This window comes from Schistocerca nitens, chromosome 1 (assembly GCF_023898315.1).
Source record: "Schistocerca nitens isolate TAMUIC-IGC-003100 chromosome 1, iqSchNite1.1, whole genome shotgun sequence".
NCBI classification, from domain to species: domain Eukaryota; kingdom Metazoa; phylum Arthropoda; class Insecta; order Orthoptera; family Acrididae; genus Schistocerca; species Schistocerca nitens.
The window spans coordinates 929,968,277-929,989,847 of record NC_064614.1 but is presented as its reverse complement, the minus strand read 5'-3'; the positions used below and the strand labels follow the sequence as shown (position 1 = coordinate 929,989,847).

Here is a 21,571-nt window from a genome sequence, read left to right as displayed (position 1 = left end):
TTAAAGGCTCTTTTCACTAATATCAGCTCACCATATCCAGTCTCAAAGGTAACTACCGCTCGACACCTTTACAGCATATGTTTAAAATAAACCTTGTTTGAACCTTCATAGTGACGCTATTAGCGCCACTCTTATGCGACTGTCGTGAATTTCCATTAGACATCATCTTTCACGTGTAGAAACACGCCTAGCAACTGTCGTTTATGTTGTACAACTCCTTTGTGATGCAGCGATTTTTTTTTCTTGTCAGTCTAAATTATCTAGTAGAGAGCGTCGGAAGCTCCTTCAAGACTGTTCGCAGATGATGCTGTTGTTTATAACAAAGCAGCAACGCCAGAAGACAGTATCAATTTGGAGGAAGACCTGAAGAATATTGATGAATAGTGCAGGCTCTGACAGTTGACCCTGAACTAAATAAATATAACATATTGTGCATACATAGGAAAAGAAATTCACTAGTGTACAACTGTACTACTGACGACTAATTTCTGGAAACAGTAGACACCGTAAATTATCTAGGAGTAACTATCCAGAGTGACCTTAAGTGGAAAGACTACCCAAAACAAACAATAGGGAAAGCAGATGCCAGACTAGGTTCAGAAGAATCTTGAGGAAATGTAACTCATCCACGAAGGAAGTGGCTTAAAAAGCGCCTGCTTGACCAGTTCTTGTGTATTGTTCACCAATCTGGCACCCTTAGCACTTAGGACTGGTAGAACAGATAGAAAACATCCAACGAAGATCGGTTCATCGTGGGATTGTTCAGTTGGTGCAAGAGAATTACCGAGATGCTCAACAAACTCTGGTGGCAGACACTACAAGAGAGGCGTTTTGCATCACTGAGAGATTTACTACTGACATTTCGAGAGAGACCTTTTTGGAATGAGTTAGACAACATATTACTTTCTCTCACATACATCTTGCGAAATGACTACGACGAGAAAATTCGAGAAATTAGAACTAATAGAGAGGCTTACCGACAATCATTCACCCCACGCAACATTTGTGAGTGGAAGAGGACTGCGGGGTCATTAAGGGGTACCAGAAGTACCCTCCGCCACGCACCGTTAGGTGGTTGGCGGAATATGATGTAGATTTAGATGTAGACGCCATTTCTGGAATTTCTCAGTGCTCGACACTCCCTTTGGGCTTTATCAGTTTAATCGTTTGCTTTTTTTAATCTCGTCTGCACATGGAATTTATCAACGATGCCTCAAGCGGTTGATTCAGGATATCCCTTATTGCGTGAACTACCTCAGAGTTGTCTGGGTAAAGGACTTCATACGAGAGGAGCATTTTCAGAAACTGGAGGTGGTTTTCCAACACCTGCTGGAGAACGGGCTTCATTGCAGATTCGAAAAATATAGTTCCTCCCCCCCCCTCCCCCCGCCAAAGCTGCATTTTTTGGATCCTGTGCTCAGCAAAGATGGTCTCAACCCTCCAGATGAGTACAAAAGCCATCACAAACCTGCCGCCATCCAAGAACATGAAGGTGCTTTAGTCCTTTCTTGGCAAGATTTTGCGTAATGATGAGTTCAATCCCCACACTGTGCACATCTGCCAGGCCCTTAACTGGCTTCACCAAAATGGCATCAAATTTGCCTGATCTGCAGATTATCAATGGTCATTCAGTCCCAGAAGCAGTGTTTGTTCTCCAGTCCCTTTTTGCCTTCTTTTACATTGGGTAAACCTCCAACCCTTGTGTTTGGAGTGGCTCAGTTTGGCATATGTGCCGTCATGTTGCATTGGAACAGGAATGGCACTGAGCAGCCCATTGATGACAATGAAAGACACTTCCCATGCTACAGTGTAATTTTTCACAGGTGGAAAAGAAGACACTGGCTATCATTTTCGGAATTAAGAACTTTCACATTTTCTTGCATGGAGCAAAGTTCCTACCGATCACTAACTACAAGCTGCTGGTTTTCTTATTCAGCTCTCATTCCAAACTGGTGGATAGGACTGCTCACCAGTACAGAAGTGGTCACTTTTCCTTGGTAATTATTTTTATGACATTCAGTGTTGGTTCACCGCCCAGCATGCAAATGCGGATGCACTACCATGACTGCCAGTGGAACAGGATCTGCAGTTTGGCTGTAGGGAGTGGATGATATGTTGCTGCAGACCTTACTGGATTTTCCTTTGACAGCGTGGGAGGTCATGGCTGCTTTTCCAGATATTCCCAGCTGTCCAGGAGGAGTGGCCTGCGTATGTTCTTTCAGGAGCAAATTCCGCATAGTGTACATTTTTTCTCCTACATGATAGACTCACTGTGATCCAGGGAGGCCTCATACTTCCTACAGAGGAACAAACCTGTCAAGTTGTTATATCTCTGGCTTTGCATCCTCGCGTATTCCAACTATTGCAGGCATCCCATGGAGTATGACTCATATTAAGGCTTTGGCATGTTGTTAAGTCTACTGGCTAGTGATCAGTCACGACACTGAACACTTTGTGTGGGCTTGCATGGCCCATGCGCAAATCCAGGCTGCTTTGTTGTGTCAGTTTTCCCCTTGGATAGTCCCAAAGCACCCTTAGGACAGGGTGCATATCGACCTTGTTGGCCCATTTTTGGGTAGCATGTGGTTGTTGATAGCCAATCTAATGTAAAATTTTGCTCACATTGCCAAGCGGTCCTCCACTGACAACAGCTGTTCACGCTTGCTGGCAGTTTTTGCTGTCGAGGGCTCCCCACAGACACTTGTATCTGATAATGGTCAGCAATTTGTTTTGCAGAAGTTTGAAGACTTTTCGATTTGCAATGGTATCAACCATCTGATTTCCGCCCTGTTTCACCTAGTTTCTAACGTGGGGCTGGAGTACTTAATTCACACATTCCAACCCCAAATGAAGAAGTCTGTCTGCCTTATCCCACAACAATGCTCTATCGATCTTACTGGCTTCATACCGTGTGACATTGGTTAATGGGCACCAAATGCAGGGTCTTTTGAATTTGTTACATCACAAGTCGCATGCCTCAGTCAATTGTGACCTGCTGTGCTTTTCCCATGGTGATGCCATTTGGACCAAGTGTATCAGCCAGCAATAGGATTGGATGCTGCGTGTAGTATTGGGCCATAAAGATCGGCATTTGTTTATGTTTGGTGTTATTTGGGAGCAAAAGACTGATGTTGTCGGTTGCTGCATTGTTCCAGTGGAAGACTCCTAATTATGAGAGTATGTTCCCCTGCTGCTGCCCCCTTCACATCCACTGCCGTCCTAGCTTTGACCACAGAATAGGTGCCAACAGGTCTAGCTACTGTCCCTGCCATTGTGGATCCACGGAATTTGAATCAGTGCCCTATTCCCTGCTTGCCATTAGTAGAGTCGTTGCCCCTGACCATGTCAGTGGACCAACCATTATCCCAACCTCTGCAGTCTGCTACCCGTCCGGTGGAACAAATTGCATTGGTGCTGCCTCCTTCAGTCGCCTATCTACTGGCAGAGAATCTCATGCCCTCTGCAGTTTTGTAATTGGGGCACAGCACAAACCAAGCAATGTTTGCCACTACATGAACATGTCAGGTGGGAGAGATTTAGTATCTCTGCAACCTGACATTGAGATGGAAGCAGAGGAGATGGCATTGGTATTGTAGCAAAATAGTACAGAATGGTGCTAAGGAGTATGTATGCAAAGCATAGCATGGGCAGAACCACTGACCCAGGTGTTTATCTGCTGGCTGCAGTAGGTCTGGCTGGACACTTCTAACACTGATTTCAATGGCTGCAGACCAGTCTTAGCCTTGCAAAATGCTGTGTTCCATGTGCTCCAGTGTCAGTCACTCACAGTGGTCTATATTGGGTTTTCCTTCTTGTTCCTTCTCTACATGGAATTCAGACTCTCTGCTGCCCTGTAGATTAGCTCACACACTAAGATTAATTCCCTCCTCTAAAGTTCTGTTTCGTTGCTTGTAACTGAACCACCATTAGCTAGCATAGTTACATTCTTGCTGGCAGAGACAATTGTCATGCGTGTCTGATAGAAAAACAACATTTTGAGTAACATACACATCCAACTGAAAGAAGCAAAATTTGATAATTTTAGACAATTGTTTGTCACATTTAAGTTTAAATCTCATCCTTTATTGCAGGGGCAATTGCACTCCATTCCTTCAAATAGCAATAGCAAAATGGAGGCTCTGGATACCTGATTTTTCAAGTCATTTGAGGACTTTTATTCACAAGAATGTGACCCCTTAGATCACAATTGTGTTAATGCTTTGGTGAGGTATTTACTGTATGTAAATAGTTACGGTTTTAACTGAGACCCTGACTATTGGATGTAAATGTACTGTCATCTTTCACAGCTTTCAATCTTGGTGCAGGATGACTGTAGCACAAGCATGTGTGCCTGTTATATTATTTGTACTACATAGGTGGGTGACTGTTGAAATACAAGAAAGTGAGTTCTACTTGAAATGGCACATTGTGCAGCCTTTACCCTTACTTTGCTTTTGAATGTTCTTCATGTGAGATGTTGGCATTTGAACATAAGAAACTTGCCATGATACAATCATGACAAGCTCCCTCTTTATTGCTTGATGGGATCATTTTCTTGTAACAGAGTAAAGCTTTATGCACAAATATTTAGTAATGAAAGGAGAGGCAAATGCCCAGAACCAAATGTAGTGGTGCAGTAAGTTCCCATCCGGCCATCATGATTTAGGTTTTCCCTAGTTTCCCTAAATGTTATGAAACAAACATAGCAGATAGTCCTTCACAATTACAAACTTGAGCACCATAGAATAGCATGGAGAGTTGTATCAAATTTCAAGCTGGACCACAACAAAAACAGTAATGCTTTTATACAATGACTAGTGTAAGTTGAAAATGAAGACTTAAATAGATATATATGTTCATGTAATGCAAATACAGTGTATGGGGATGTTTATTAAAGAGATGTATTCTGTACTTCAGTTGGTGAATATCAGTTTGCTATATTACATTCTCCACAGCTGTCTTTCATGTCTCTTTCTTTCAACCAGTAGAGATTTCACAGTCTGGAACAGGATAACTGTAAATTCACAAGCTCAGTCAATCTACATTCTTTTGGAATGTACTATTCAATTAACACACCACTATTTAACATCTGAGAGGCAAACACTTCTTTTTTTTTCAAAGAGGTGGTACAACCTGCTTCTGCCAAGCATATGACAACTGGCCTGAGTGTGAAGGGATAAAGAATCAAACACAATCTTTTTTATGTGCAGTCACAAGCAGTGACTCTTTGATCTGTTTTTCTTTTTCTCCTTGCATGATCACCATAGTATCTTTATTCCATGTCTATTGTTATTTACCAAGCTGAAAAACATATAAAGTGGCAGCAAGATTCTGTCAGCTGCTGTTGACATACTTCTGGCAACCCATCATCAATTAAGTACACACCACTTGCTCACTCAGTAGTACCTTAAACATTACAGACTAGAATTAATTAAAAACTTTCTGGTTCAGCAACTGCTTATTTATTTAGTATTCTCTTTACTTGAGGTTATACTTTTGTGTCTGAGCCCTCAGATCAATCTAGTCAAAACTGTGTGTCTTCAAATGTGTTTCTGTTATTGTTATGAGTTAATCTAGTGTGTCTATTGACATGTGACATCCTTTAACTGTGCAATGAGATGATAGTGACTGAAAGGTCATATATGATGTTTAGGGGGTCTGAAGGAAGATGAATTGATCCTGCGGGGCCCACCTCTGCCACCAAGGCCTTTGGGGCAAACACTGTGGGACCGCCTGCTCAATAGCATGCTGCAACATGGCGATGCCACTGCACAGGTTTGTCCTTTTTTATTTTTTTAATATGGGCTACAACTTTGCACTATATTCAGCAAAACCATTAGCTTTTTGTCTCAAGCAGAACATAGCCAGTTATTTTTCACATTTACCTTAGTAATTCTTCATGATAACCTCTTACAGAAATTACAAAAACAATATGATTAAATCATTAATGCACCATTTATAATATGTCACCACATAATATCTTGGTGGGATTTTTGCCCACAATTTTATCTTTTGTCACAAATTATTGATCCAAAGTCAGTGTGCATCCATACTTTTATTTTTTTAACAAGAGGATCTTTTAATTGTTGTTTGAGCTGTAGTCTGGTATTACTCTTTACAGTGTATGCAACACAGCCATTCCACTATATATTCTTTAAGATCTGTCCTTAAGTTCAACAGTGAAACTCCTTCACAATATGGTCAAGTCACTGTGATAAGTTAGTCAGTTATTATTATCTTCAGTAGATCTTGTTCTTGATAAGCTCATGGACATAATATTAATCTCCCCTTAAAAGAATAGGCATAATGCTTTGGAGTGCTGGGATGGTGTGGCACTGTTATCAGGTGATCATATGACCCTCTACCATTGATGACAGTCATGGTAGTGAAGCAATGTGTCTGTGCTAGTTGGTTGTATAGAATCAACATAGTGTGATGGATCACTGTGGAGACATGACAGAAAGGAGCTATCATGTTAGGACATGTCCATGACTACAGTTCATAAGCAATTGTCTGATTTACTGATGTATCAATGTAGACTGTCCAACATTTCTACAGGGAATATTGAACCACTCACAGCCATGCAAAATGGTGTAAGAACAGTGGTCATAAAACATTTTTAACAAACAGGAAATGGGGACAAGTGCCATGACATCTGATTTCAAATCCAACAAGATTTGCTGCTGTTAGTGAATGTAGGTCCATCTCAATCTTTTACTGAGTGCACATACTGAAGGGCATTGCTTACAATGAATATTTTGAGTTGTGTATTTCACAAAAAGCCATTTATCACAGCAGCATGTAGAGCTGCACATCTACAGTGTGTAATGCACCTCTTTCTCCGGGGGACGAATATTAATTATTATCAGTAACAGTATATTAAGCTACAAATTATCATTTTAAACCTGTGTGGTCTCCCTGGTGTGCCTAGTCGACCACAGGTCCCCGTCGTGCTGTTCACTTTAACAACAGAGTACATACAGGGTTGAAGACATGGAGAAAGAAAGGTATCATCACAATTTGAATTTAGAGTAATATGACTTTCTTACTTTTATTGGTCATTGTTGCACCCTCGTGGTCCAGTGATGAATCTCACCATCCACTGTTTGTTAAATCAATTTGAGGCCCAGGGTGTGTATTCTGCTGCGTAAGAACTGACACATATTTAAACTTCCAACTTTTATTTTATAAATGCTGATCATGATGATATTCAATAATTTTCAGTGTAACAGCTTCTCCAGTACATCATTTCGTTCCCTCTATCCTTGACCTTCTCAAAGCAAGCGTATTACAAGACGTCTCAACACCAACTGCCCATTGTCTCTGCACCCGCCAACAACCGGCTCCTGTTCATAGAGCTTACAAACTGTGCAGTACTGCCAACCTTGGTTGTATATCGATATTTTACACATTACACGTATACATATACGAAAAACATAGTATGAAAAATGAAAAGTGTTTATAATATAGTCCTGTGGCAATATACCTCATGATTGTCCTCATATTAACAGTTTTGTAACAAAATAATAATATTTCAGTTTATGTTTACTTAGTTAAAGTTCACTTGCTCCTTCAAGTTGATTGATGGCACTGCACACCTCGCCAGCTGGTGGTATCAGTAGTTTCAGTAGTCCATTACATTACAAGTGGGATAAACAACACAAAAACTGGAAAGTAGCTCATTATAGACATGTAATGTGTTTCTTTTCAAATTATAAAAGTATCAAATAAACTGACTGGCCAGTAAGTTGTTTAACCTGTGCTGTATGGATGATGTAGTTCAGGTCAGAGGCGGTTCTATGATATTTTGGGGGTGTTTCTTGTACCCATTCATTTCGGTTGCTATAAACATGAAGCAGGATGTTTATTTCACTATTTTTGGTGACCAAGGGTTACCCTTTTTCCTACATCATCATGGTGGGTATGCTGATACTCCCAGTTTCCAGGATGAGAGTTACATATTCCTCAGTGATGAACACTCAGGTATCCTGTCACACCATGGTTAACCTGCTAAATCAACTGATCTTAATCCCATAAATTTTGAAAAAATACACTGTTTTCAGTTCTGTACAGCAAATAGAGTCATATTGATGAAAAGTTGAAATGGAAGAATTGTATTACTGAATTTCTCCAACTTTTGCTCTTCAGATAATTGCTAATCTTGAAAACAAATTTGCCTCCTGACATATTCTGTATATTACCATTTGATAATGTCCTATGGCCTCCCCCCATGAACCATGGACCTTACCACTGGTGTGCCTCAACAATACAGATAGTCACACTGTAGGTGCAACCGCAACAGAGGGATATCTGTTGAGAGGCCAGAGAAATGTTTAGTTCCTCAAGAAGGCGAGGAGCCTTTTCAGTAATTGCGGGGGCAACTGTCCAAATGGTTGACTGATCTGATCTTGTAAAATCAACCAAAATGGCCTTGCTATGCCTGTACTGTAAATGGCTGAAAACAAGATGAAACTACAGCCATATTTTTCCTGAGGGCATACAGTTCAACTATATGCTTAAATGATGATGACATTCTCTTGGGTAATATATTCTGGAGGTAAAATAGTCCCTCATTTGGATCACTGGGTGTGAATTATTCAGGAGGAGCTGTTGTCAGGAGAAACAAAACTGGCATTCTGTGGACTGGAGCATGTAATGTTAGATCCTGTGATCATGCAGGTAGATTAGAAAATTTCAAAATTGAAATGGATAGGTTGAAGTTAGATGTAGTGAGAATTAATGATGTTCAGTGGCAGGAGGAACAGGACTTCTGGCCAGATGAATACAGCATTATATATATATATATATATATATATATATATATATATATATATATATATATATATATATATATATATATATATATATATAAAAAAAATCAAATAGGGATAATGCAGGAGTAGGTTTAATAATGAATACAAAAATAGGAATGCTGGTAAGCAACTTTGAACAGCATACTGAACGTATTGTCATAACCAAGATAGACACAAAGGCAACACTCATCACAATAGTATAGGTTTATATGCCATCTAGCTTCACAGTTGATGAAGGGATTGAAGAAATGTATGATGAGATAAGAGAAACTATTCAGAAAGTTAAGGGAGACAAAAATCTAATTCTGATGGCATGCTGGAATTTGATAATAGGACAAGAAAGAGAAGGAAAAATAGTAAGTGAATATGGACTGGGGAAAGGAATGAAACAGGAAGCCGTCTGGCAGAAATCTGAAGAGAGCATAATTTAATCATTGCTAACACTTGGTGTAGGAGTCACGAAACAAGGCTGCGTACATGGAAGAGACCTGGAGACACTGGAAGGTTTCAAACTGATTACATAATGGTAAGACAGAGATTTTGAAACCAGATTTTAAATTTTGACACATTTCCAGCAGCAGATATGGAATATGACCACAATTCATTGGTTATGAATTTTTGGAGGTTGTCAAGAGTTTCAGAGGGAACATTAGACTAGAACTGGAGGAAGGAATACAGAAGGAGACAAATGGATAACTTTGAGAGATGAAACAGTGAAAACAGCAGAGGATCAAATAGTTAAAAAGGAAAGGCCTAGTAGAAATCCTTGGATAACACAGGAGGTATAGAATTTAACTGATGGAAAGAGAAAATATAAAAATACAGCAAATGAAGCAGGTGAAAGGGAATACAAACATCTAAAAACTGGGACTGACATAAAGTGCAAAATGGCTAAGCAAGAATTGCTGGAGGACAAATGTAAGGATTTAGAAGCATATTTCATTGAGGGGAACATAGATACCATCAACAGGAAGCCTTTGGAGAAAAGAGAAGCAGCTTTATGAATTTGAAGAGCTCAGATGGAAAACCAGTCCTAATGGTTCAAATGGCTATGAGCACTATGGGACTTAACTTCGGAGGTCATCAGTCCCCTAGAGCTTAGAACTACTTAAACCTAACTAACCTAAGGACATCACACACATCCATGTCTGAGGCAGGATTCGAACCTGCGAGCATAGCAGTCACGCGGTTCCAAACTGAAGCGCTTAGAACCGCACGGCTTCACCGGCCAGCAAACCAGTCCTAAGCAAAGAAGAGAAAGCAGAAAGGTGGAAGGAGTATATAGAGTGTTTATACAAGGGACATGTACTTGAGAGCAATATTATGGAAATAGCAGAGGAAGTAGATGAAAATGATATGGGAAATACGATACTGCATGAAGAATTTGATAAAGCACTGAAGACCTAAGTTTAAACAAGGCCCTGGGAGCAGGTAACATTCCATTAGAACTACTGATTGCCTTGGGAGAGCCAGCCATGACAAAACTCTTCCATCTGGTGAGCAAGATGTATGAGACAGACGAAATACTCTAACTTCAAGAAGAATATAATAATTACAATTCCATCCGTGACTTGGAATTCCAATTCCAAGTCACAGCTGCAAAATACTAACATGAATTCTTTACACAAGAATGGAAAAGCTGGTAGAAGCTGACCTTGGGGAAGATCAGTTTGGATTCTGCAGAAATGTGGAACACATAAGGCAGTACTGACCCTATGACTTATTTTAGAAGATATGTTAAGGAAAGGTTAAGCTACACTCACAGCATTTTTGGATTGACAGTGTTGACTGGAATACTCTCTTTGAAATTCTGAAGGAAGCACAGGTAAAATACAGGGAGTGAAAGGCTTTTTACAACTTGTACAAATATCAGGCATCAGTTATAAGAAATGAGGGGCATAGGTTGAGAGCAGATTGAGATAGGATTGTAGCCTATTACTGATGTTATTCAATCCGTATGTTGAGTGATCAATAATGGAAACCAAAGAAAAATGTGGAGGAGGAATTAAAGTTCAGGGAGAAGAAACAAAAAAGCTTTGAGGTTTGCCAAGGACACTGTAATTCAGTCAGAGACAGCAGATGGCTTGGAATAGCTGTTGAACAGAATGGCAGATGTCTTAAAGGAGTATATAAGATGAACACCAACAAAAGCAATGGAATGTAGTCAAATTAAATCAGTTGATGCTGAGGGAATTAGATTAGGAAATGAGACAGTTAAAGTAGTAGATGACTTTTTTTATAGAGTAGATGAGTTTTCTTATTTGGGCAGCAAAATAATGGATGACAACCAAGGTAGACAGGATTAAAATGTATACTGACAATGGTAGGAAAAGTGTTTCTGAAGAAGAGAAATTTACTAGCACTGAATGTAGATTTAAGTGTTAGGAAGTCTTTTCTGAAAGTAATTGTGTGTAGTGTAGCCATGTATGGAGTGAATCATGCACGATAAACAATTTAGACAAGACAATTGAAGCTTTTGAACTGTGCTGCTACCAAAGAATGCTAAAAATTAAGTGGGTAAATCACTTAACTAATGAGGAGGTACTGAACAGAACTGGGGAGAAAAGAAATTTATAGCACAACCTGACTAGGAGACAGGTTCAGTTGATAGGACACATTGTGAGATATCATGGTAGTACCAATTTTGTATTGGAGGGAAGTAAGGGAAGTTAAAGTTGTAAACGGAGACCAAGAAAAGATCACAGTAAGCAGATTCACTAAGCTTGCCCCAGATAGAGTAGCATGGAGAGCTGCAGCAAACCAGTCTTTGGAATGAAGACCTCAACAATATTGTATAATGGAATAATTTTCTGGGGTTCACTCACCACTTAGAAAGAAATTAATGATTGCACAAAAGCAAGCAGTAGGAATAATATATGGTGTTTACACACTGACATCATGTAGCTATCTTTTCAAGGACCTAGGCATTTTAACTACACTGTCTCAATACATCTAGCTGCCAATGAAATTCATCATAAATAATCCATCACAATTTGAGAACAGCAGTGATGTCGACACCTACAACACTAAAGGGAAAAATGACCTTTTTTTTACATATTATTGAAGCTGTCTGTGACTCAGAAAGGAGTTCAATATGCATCAATAAAAATTTTTATATTTTTCCCAATATCGTACACTGAAGAGCCAAAGAAACTGGTACACCTGCCTAATATCATTGCCTGCAAGCACACAGAAGTGCCACAACATGACATGGCATGGACTTGACTAATGTCTGAAGTAGTGCTGGAGGAATTGACACCATGAATCCTGCAGCGCTTCCACAAATCCGTAAGAGTACCAGGGGGTGGAGATCTCTTCTGAACAGCACATTGCGAGGCATCCCAGATATGCTCAATAATGTTCATGTCTAGGGAGTTTGGTGACCAATGGAAGTGCTTAAACTCAGAAGAATGTTCCTGGAGCCACTCTGTAGCAATTCTGAATGTGTGAGGCATCTCATTTTCCTGTTGGAATTGCCCAAGTCCATCGGAATGCACAATGGACCTGAATGGATGCAGGTGATTAGACAGGATAGTTATGTACATGTCACCTGTCAGAGTCATATGTAGAAATATCAGAGGTCCCATATCATTCCAACTGCACATGCCCCACACCATTACAAAGCCTCCACCAACTTGAACAGTCCTCTGCTGACATACAGGGTCCATGGATTCATGTGGTTGTCTCCATACCTGTACACATCCATCCACTCAATGCAATTTGAAACAAGACTCATCTGATCAGGCAACTGTTCTCAATCATCAAAAGTCGAGTGTTGGTGTTGACAGGCCCAGGTGAGGCATGAAGCTTTGTATCATGCAGTCATCAAAGGTACACAAGAGGGCCTTTGGCTCCAAAAGCCCATATCAATGAAGTTTCATTGAATGGTTCACACGCTGACTCTTGCTGATGGCCCACCACTGAAGTCTAAAGCAGTCTGCAGAAGTGTTGCACTTCTGTCACACTGAATTATTCTCTTCAGTCATTGTTGGTGCCATTCTTGCAGGATCTGTTTCTGGCTGCTGTAACATCAGAGCTTTGATGTTTTACCAGATTCCTGATACCCGTGGTACACTCGTGAAATGGTTGTATGGGAAAATCTCCACTTCATTGCTGTCTTGGAGATGTCATGTCCCATCGCTCATGTGCCAACTGTAACACCACATTGAAACTCACTTAAATCTTGGTAACATGCTATGGTAGCAGCAGTAAACAATCTAACAACTGTGCCAGACACTTGTTGTCTTATATGGGCCTTGCTAACTGCAGCACCATATTCTGCCTGTTTACACATCTCTGTTTTTGAATAAGTATGGCTATACCAGTTTCTTTGGTGCTGCAGTGCAAAATATCTGACAAGTAACAAAGCAAGTTTTAAATCTGACTTAAAATAATTTCTCGTGGACAAATCCATCTATTTCATTGTTTTTAAGTGAATTTGCATGCGTAGGACTAAAAAAAAAAGTGTTCATTAATATTAACATTAGTCATTTATACTTACCCTTTAAACAGACTTGTTCCACACCAGTTTGTTAAAAGTATCACTCAAATGATCTATGGAAATTGTAACTAACTAGCTAACTTGTGGTAGAGGGTACAGCCTTGCGGGATCTGGTCATCAGTAAGTTTAAAATATGTTGTCTGTAAAGAAAAGCACAGGGGACATTTCTGCACTCTACATGTGTCCTGAGCCCATTATGTGATGATCCTGCAACAAATGGACGCTTAGTCCTGGCAAGGGGGCGGGGATGGGGGGGGGGGGGGGGGGGGAAGGAAGGCTAGATTTTTACCCCAGATAGACTAAGTATTCCATGTCTCTGAAGCAGAATCATTAGAACTGTCAGACAGAATAAGATTTACACTGTCTGACAGCTTATGATCTTTCTTCTTCTGATTTTGACTCTTCCCTTTAGGCTTAGTTGGCTGAGGAGACTTTGGAGCAACATTGGTAGCAATGGTAATGCTGGCATGTTTACTGGTATCTGCTTGTTGATTTGCTGTATGCTCTACAACATAAGCAACAATGACATTTTCTGATGCTGTTGAGGGCATCATAGGCTGCATACTAACACCACTATTGCAACTGTGGGTATTAATGCTAACACTGTTAACCCCGTTTGTGTACAGACAACCCATTTTGCTGGAAGGTGGTTTGAGTGAGTTCAATGGTTCCATATTGGTCCCATGGGCAGCTAACGAAAGAAACAGAGCCCTACTTGCCTGGATAAGTCTTAAACAACCAAGGTGTGGCAGGTTCATCAGAGGTTGCACCTAATGACTGTTCTGCCTCAATAGCAGTGCATCTCATCAGCACACATCATACCTTGAGGTTGTTTTTTTTTTTTGAACAGAAATATACTATATTCACTATCTGGGTAGTTAAGCCAACTTACCTGTTCCCTGTAACACACAACGTTTCACTGCCTTACTGCACCTTGGTCACTGAAGCAAGCCCAGAGATTATGGTTACAGAGGACTGGCAGTGCTCACCAATCCCTGTACCCAGCAAACAAATGCTGAGCTCGCTGAAGTGCTCATCATTCAGCACAACATAGAGGGCATGTGTGGCTTTTTGAATGCCACAGATGCAAGAAGCATTACCCCCTGCACAGTAAAATATCCACTGTATGGTATTAAATTTCTTCCATTATTTTAATAAAATACAAGCAGTCATGAATTCCTGTTTAGTTCACCAGTTCAATGAAGTATTAAATAAAGTTGTGCTTCCATCTGAATTCAAATTCACAGAAGTCAAACCACTGATAAAAAGGATTGCAACATCAAATGTGAAAATTACACAGCAATGTGTTTACTTCCAATCAATGTTAGAAAAAAATATTGCAATAATATTATAAAACTTTCTTGTCAAAGAAAAAGTATTACTAGAGTTGTTGACAGACACACAGAAAATAATGAAAACTTACACACACACACACACACACACACACACACACACACACACACACAAAATTGTACATCTAAATAGGGCTGGCTTTACACATAATGCCAGAACTACGGTTCAGCAGTTCATCAGGTAGACTAGGGTGAGGAATTGTCTAGTGTGGTATTGATAGAGGAACAAAGAGACAAGAAGCAGGAGGGGGTTTTGGGCAAGGGTGGCTGATGGCTCAGAAGGAAGCTGCAGGTGTGTGTGAGAGGGAAAAGTGGGAGGGAGAGGTAACAGCTGCACAGGTTAGAAATTTCATTTTCATTTCATTTCATTTATTATCATCCTTTTCATAATTTACATGATATAGGAATTGTCATAATACTGTCCAGGATATGCACAACACACCTTAATCATAGCTGTTTTCATGTATGCATAAAGTACAGATTTACATAGCATGTTACTGGGCAGATCTTTACAAATATTATAAACAGCAGTATCCTTGGCACTGAGCCTTCTGGAACTCCTAGAGTAATATTCAGGAAGTGACTCTTCATAGTTGTAATCTACATTTTGCTGTTCGTTTAGCTGAAGGTACATTATACTTGTTTTCAAAAGGTTTAAACTTAAGCAACTACTTTTAAAGTATTTCCTAAACCATATAGGACATTAGGACAATGCAGTGTCTGATCATTCCTGCTGATATCCCAGTTAAAAACTATTGCATCATCTGTGTTGTGTTGGCAGAAGTGTCAACATCATGTTACTAGAGGAGGCTGAAATGCACGCGTTTTAGCTCACGCAGGCTGGCGTGAGGAGTCAAGAACTATACTGACATGAGGTCTGGAACATGACAAGGAATTAGAATTCTGAAAGCGGATGGAATTAGTTTGATACTTAACTTTAATCCATTAATGATGAACGTTGCTCTTGGCAGTACATGATTCACAATATTGTCTGTTTATAATTCATTCTAATTACTGAATATGGCGCGTTGCTAGGTCGTATCAAATGACGTAGCTGAAGGCTATGCTAAACTGTTGTCTCGGCAAATGACAGCATATGTAGACAGTGAACCATCGCTAGCAAAGTCGGCTGTACAACTGGGGCGAGTGCTAGGGAGTCTCTCTAGACTAGACCTGCCGTGTGGCGGCGCTCGGTCTGCAATCACTGATAGTGGTGACACGCGGGTCCGACGTATACTAATGGACCGCGGCGATTTAAAGGCTACCACCTAGCAAGTGTGGTGTCTGGCGGTGACACCACAATCTGCATACTTAAATACCTTTCAGTTATACATTTTGGTAATTTCATATAATATAAACAATAAAGGATTACCAGAGTTGACCCTTGTACACCACTATTCACCATAATGGGAGCTCTTAATAATGTTAGTTTCTTTATGTCCAAATGTATAATGTGCTATCTGTCATGTAAAGATGACTGTAATGGAGTTTTACCTGTTTCTGTTGATATCACAATCATCCAGTTTATTGAGTAGGAACTTAGGAAACTGCATCAAATGCATATGACAAATGTAATATAAAACATGCCATTCTTTCATTTTTATCTGATTTTTTAAATATTGTGTGTGCTGAATCACATTCAGCAGGTAGTAATGATGAGTGAGCTTGCCTAAACCACATTGCATTTTGTGATACTATTAAATATAGTAACGATAGTTCTGGCAAAATGTAAATAATTTTTTTTGTAAAAGATACAACTCACTGAATAGTACAGGCATTGAACTGTTGACAGGCACACAAAAAATGATAACTTTGTTAGCTTTTGGACAAATCCTTTAATGAGCTACTACAGTACATGTACATATGCACATGTGCCCCCCCCCCCCCCCCCCCCCCCCCGCCCCCCCTCTAGCCACACACATATCACTGTGCAGCTACATTGTTCCAGCTGAACTCACAATGCTGGGATTGTAATTTGGGAAGTAGACTAGAGCAAGGGGTTGTGTCGAGTGGGGTGGGTAAAGGGAGAAAAGAGGTGAAAGCAGAGACAGTTGGGGAAGGGTGGCTGACAGCTTATACTGAGGCAGCAGATATGTTAGATATGAGTGGGGGAGAGCAAGGTTTAAACTTTAAGCAAATTCTTTTGAAGTATTTCCTTAAGCCATTTACAATATTAGAAAAAGGCAGTGCCAGATCATCCCTACTGAAATCACAGTTAAAAATTATTGCATCATCTGTGTATTTAAATACCTTCCAGTCCATGCGGTAGGAATGTGACACATGGACACCTGAGCTGGTGAGGGATTATTGATTCAGATTCTTTATTGGTCATTCAGCATTATTACATGCAAAGGCGGTTTAGGACACAGGAATGGGGGACTGTTGAACGGAGGGTATGGATGCAGTTGGTTAGCAGAGATTGTGACCAGAATTACGAGAAAGATATGTTACAAGGATACCAGCCATGTATGTGCTTCAGTAAAGCTGGTGCTGGGAGGAAGAATCCAGATGGTAGGGAGATGAAGAAGCAATTGTACCCGAGCATGTTCTGCTCAGTAGTGGATTCCACCAGTCAGTGATCAGCTCTGCTCTTGGCAAGGGTTTGGTGGCAGCCTTCCATTCTGTATTGTGTCTGCTTGGTGATGATGCCCACATAAAGTGCTGTGCACAAATTGCAGCAGAGTTGTTTGCTTACATAGAACCCTGCCTCAGATGGAATAGGAAAACCCTATGACATGACAAGAGTATGATGTGTTATGTGGTTGAATCAGGCATGTCTTGCATATGGGTCTTGGGAGTGATTAGTGGCATAGGAATGGACCAGTATGTTGTGTATGTTGGGTAGGTGTCAGAGTAACACTTTATATGGGGTGAGAAGGATAATGGTACAATATCCCTCATTTCTGGCCATAAATGTAGATAGTTGAAGCCCTTACATAGGATATGCTCCACTTATTACTGTTTGGGATGATACTGAGTGACGAGGGATTCTCCCTTGCAGCTTGTTCTTGGGGGTAATGGGAGGATTAGGGATGTGTAAGGAAAATGTGAGAAATTTGTTTGCTGTCTAGGTTTGGGGATAGTATCTGTTTGTGAAGGCCTCTATTGTGATATTGAGCATACTAGATGAGGGAATTCTCATCACTGCAGATTCTTCATCCTTTGGTAGCCAGGCTATACAGAGGTGGAAACCAATCCACAGGAAGTCCAGGTGAAGTGGATGGGAGAGAAGGTGTTAAGGGTGTAGAGGAATTAGGATAGGGCTGTTTTGGTCTTGCATCCAAGTCATGAAGATATCATCAACCAACCTGAATTGGACGAAGGTTTTGTTTTGGGAGGCTAAGGAAGTTTGGTCTAAATGACCCATAAACAGATTGGTGTAGGAGGGTGCCATGTGGTGCATGTGGCTGTGCCTTGCATTTTTTAATATATTTTTCCCTTAAAGAAGACATAGTTACTTGTGAGTTTGTGGTTGGAGTTTGGAATCAGAAGGATGGTGGGAGATGTAGTGTTCGACAGCAGTAAGACCATAGGCGTAGAAGATGTTGGCATACAGGGAGGTGACATTAACACTGATATATAAAGATCCAGGCAGTAATAGGGTGAGAATGGTTGATTGTCTGTTAAGGAAGTTTCTTGTATCTTTAATACAAGAGGTTACAGTATGAGTAATTTATTGGAGGTGTTAGTCAACAAGAGCAGAGATTCTTTCCATTGGAGCACAATAGCCAGATACAGTGGGGTGTTCAGGATTGACAGATTTATGAATTTTGTGAAGCATGTAGAAGGTGTATGTGCAGGTTTTGTTAGGGTGAGAGATGGGGAGAGGAGATGGATGTATGGGAAAAATTTTGGGATCAACCTAAGGATTTGACTATGGACAAGCAGTTTTGTTGGATTTCTGGGAATGGATCACTATGGCTGATCTTGTAGGTGGAGGAACCAAAAAGCTGAAACCATATGTTAGCTAGTCACTGCAACTCATCATAACTGTGGTGAAGCTTTTGTCTGCAGGGTGCATGGTAAAATCAGAGTCTGTTTTGAGGTTACAGAGGGCTGTTCTTTCTTCTGTTGAGAGGTTTGTGTTGACCTGGGGAAGGAGAGTGAAGCGAAGTTGGAAGAAAGGAATTCCTGGAAGGCAACCAGCGAGTGGTTAGATGCGAGAGGGGCAGGGGCATGGTTGAATGATGGTATGAACTGGGAGAGTGAAGGTTCAGTGTTGACGTTAAGTTGGCTTTGGCTGAAAAGACTGGCAGTGAAGAAGTGTTTCCACTAAATGGATCTGGAGAAGAAGAGGATCTGGTGTATCCAGCTTGGCTGAATTTGAGTGTGGGGCTGAAGATGAAACTTTTGGATAGGAGTGAAACTTCTGTATTACTGAGGCTTTAGGTAGATAAGTTGACAACAGTATTTTTGGGTTAGTTTAGGTTTTGGGTTCTATGGAATGCCAGGAGAGAGTTTGGAGGATATGGCAAGGTAGGGGCTGGCTGCTATGAGGGATTGACAGGAGTGTTCAGAGGGGTTAGGATAGGTATTGATGGGTAGCAGTTCTCTGAGATGGGAATAGGACGTCAATAAATTAAATAATTTTTGGAGGTGTTGTCTAGAATGCTCTGCCAAATGTTGAACACCAAGTGTTTCAATTTGAGAGATTGGTGCAGGTAGTTGGGATTATACAGTAACAATATCTTGCACAGAGAGGAGAGCTGATCCAGATATGCCTGGACCATGGACATTTGTTTCTTTAATTCCATGCTAGTAAGGGATAGGAACAGGCAGAATAGGAAAATTTTAAGGTCATTGTGAAAGGAGGGATGAGATCAAGGGAGGGGCTTTTTATGGTTAGATCATTGGGGGTGGGAGGTGGGAGTGGGGATTCCATGGCTTAGACAGCATTTAAGGAACAGTATGTGGGAATGGGATTTGGCTAGGTTTTTTTATGAAATGGTGGAGATATATGGAATAGGGATCCATTTGGGGTGGGATGTTGCTAGGAGTTGGAAAGAAATCTGTGGCATGGCCATTGGCACCTGTAGGACACCCTTCTGTGCTAATTTGTTTGTGGGTCATCTAGAGGAAACCTTACTAGCCTCCCAAAACCAAAAACCCCTTATCTGGCTCAGGTTCATTGATGATATTTTCATGATCTGGACACAGGGCCATGACATCACATCTTCATTCCTCCAAATTCTCAATATTTCCTCTCTCATTCGCGTAACTTTGGCCTCATTAGCTCAGCATACCACCTTCCTGGATGCTGGCTTCAACCTCTCTGATGGCTCCATCTCTGTTCCTGCTTATATCATGCCCACTAACCATCAACAGTACTTGCATTTTAACAACTGTCATCCTTTCCATACCAGAAAATTACTCCTATATAGCCTGGTGCCTGGCTAATTGTGGATGGCGTATCTCCAATGATGAGAATTCGCTTCACAATATGTTGAAGGTATCACAAAGGCCTTCACAGGCAGGCCAAAACTAGTCTGCAAACAGATTTTCCATGCCATATCCTCACACACCGTTAATCTTCCCACCATCCCCAAGAACCAATTGCAAAGGAACACATCCTCATCAATCAATATCATTTTGGATTGGGGTATTTGAACCATGTTCTATGCCAGGGCTTCGACTGTGTATCTCCATGCCTGGAAATGACTGACATACTATACACCATCCTTCCTACCACTTCTAAAGTGATATTCCTCTGTCAACCCCCCCCCCCCCCCCCCCCCGACCTGCTGCTTCTCAACCTGCATATCATCTTGGTTCATTCCTATTCCACTCTGACTCCCAACTTCTTGTCATATGGATCATATTCCTGTGGAAGACCCAGATGCAAGACCTGCACAACACACCCACCCAGCACATCCTACTCACGTCCAGTCAAGCTTATCCTATCCCATCAGATGCAAAGCCACATGTGAAAGCAGCCAACTTGTATACCAGTTTTGCTGCAATTTCTGCACAGCATTTTATGATCACCAATCAGCTGATTATATGGCAGTTTTAGTCACAACATTTATTTTGGATATTAATTTTCATTGGCTGTGTGCTTAGTTTCCAGATATATAAGCACTCCACCAATGACAAGACCACAATATCCTAAATTAACTTGTTGATTAAGACTGTTGCATAATTAATAATTTGGTTGTTTATAGACAATCATTTTTCACTTGCTGCTTTTGTTAGCAGAACAAGAAAGGGTGTGGCTAACAGTGGTACAGAATACACTCCATCATGCTCCATATAATGGTTTGAGGAGTATGTATATTGATGTACAGATAGCCAAGGGCAGTATGGGCAGGGCACTTTATATCATTGTGTTCAGTTCATTCTTCTAGATGCATGACACACTTCGTCTGTTAGATCTTCCAAGCATTGCAGCTCCATATGGTTCACTCTTAAATGGCTCAAATGGCTCTGAGCACTATGGGACTCAACATCTGTGGTCATAAGTCCCCTAGAACTTAGAACTACTTAAACCTAACTAACCTAAGGACATCACACACATCCATGCCCGAGGCAGGATTCGAACCTGCGACCGTAGCGGTCGCGCGGTTCCTGACTGAGTGCCTAGAACCGCTAGACCACCGCAGCCGGCAGTTCACTCTTACCTCTGAACACTGCACAGCACAGGGAGCACTGAACATGGTCATTGGCTGCTTCAAGCGTTGAAGTAAGTTGTCTGGAATGTTATGGACATACATTGGTACCTGATGATGGTAGGGTATAAGTATATTAAAAGCCACATAAGACAGACACTGACTGACAACAGGACACTGTTAAGCAAATGACAGAGTTATTCTTATGCAGAGGATGTTTACATGGGGGGGAAGGGGGCTCCTGATACATATGACATCACCCCTTAACAGCTAATAACAGAGGTTGGTTGGTTGATTTGA

General features: G+C 40.8%; 1 protein-coding gene across 1 annotated transcript in view; it reads left to right on the top strand.

The window, feature by feature from the left end:
• The window catches only part of LOC126193392 (uncharacterized), a 139,070-nt gene that overhangs the window by 28,282 nt on the left and 89,217 nt on the right, over window positions 1-21,571 (top strand). Inside the window, exon 2 of the mRNA XM_049932683.1 lies at window positions 5,654-5,775. Coding sequence (XP_049788640.1) covers window positions 5,654-5,775 — 122 coding nt within the window. The remainder of the gene's footprint in view (window positions 1-5,653; window positions 5,776-21,571) is intronic.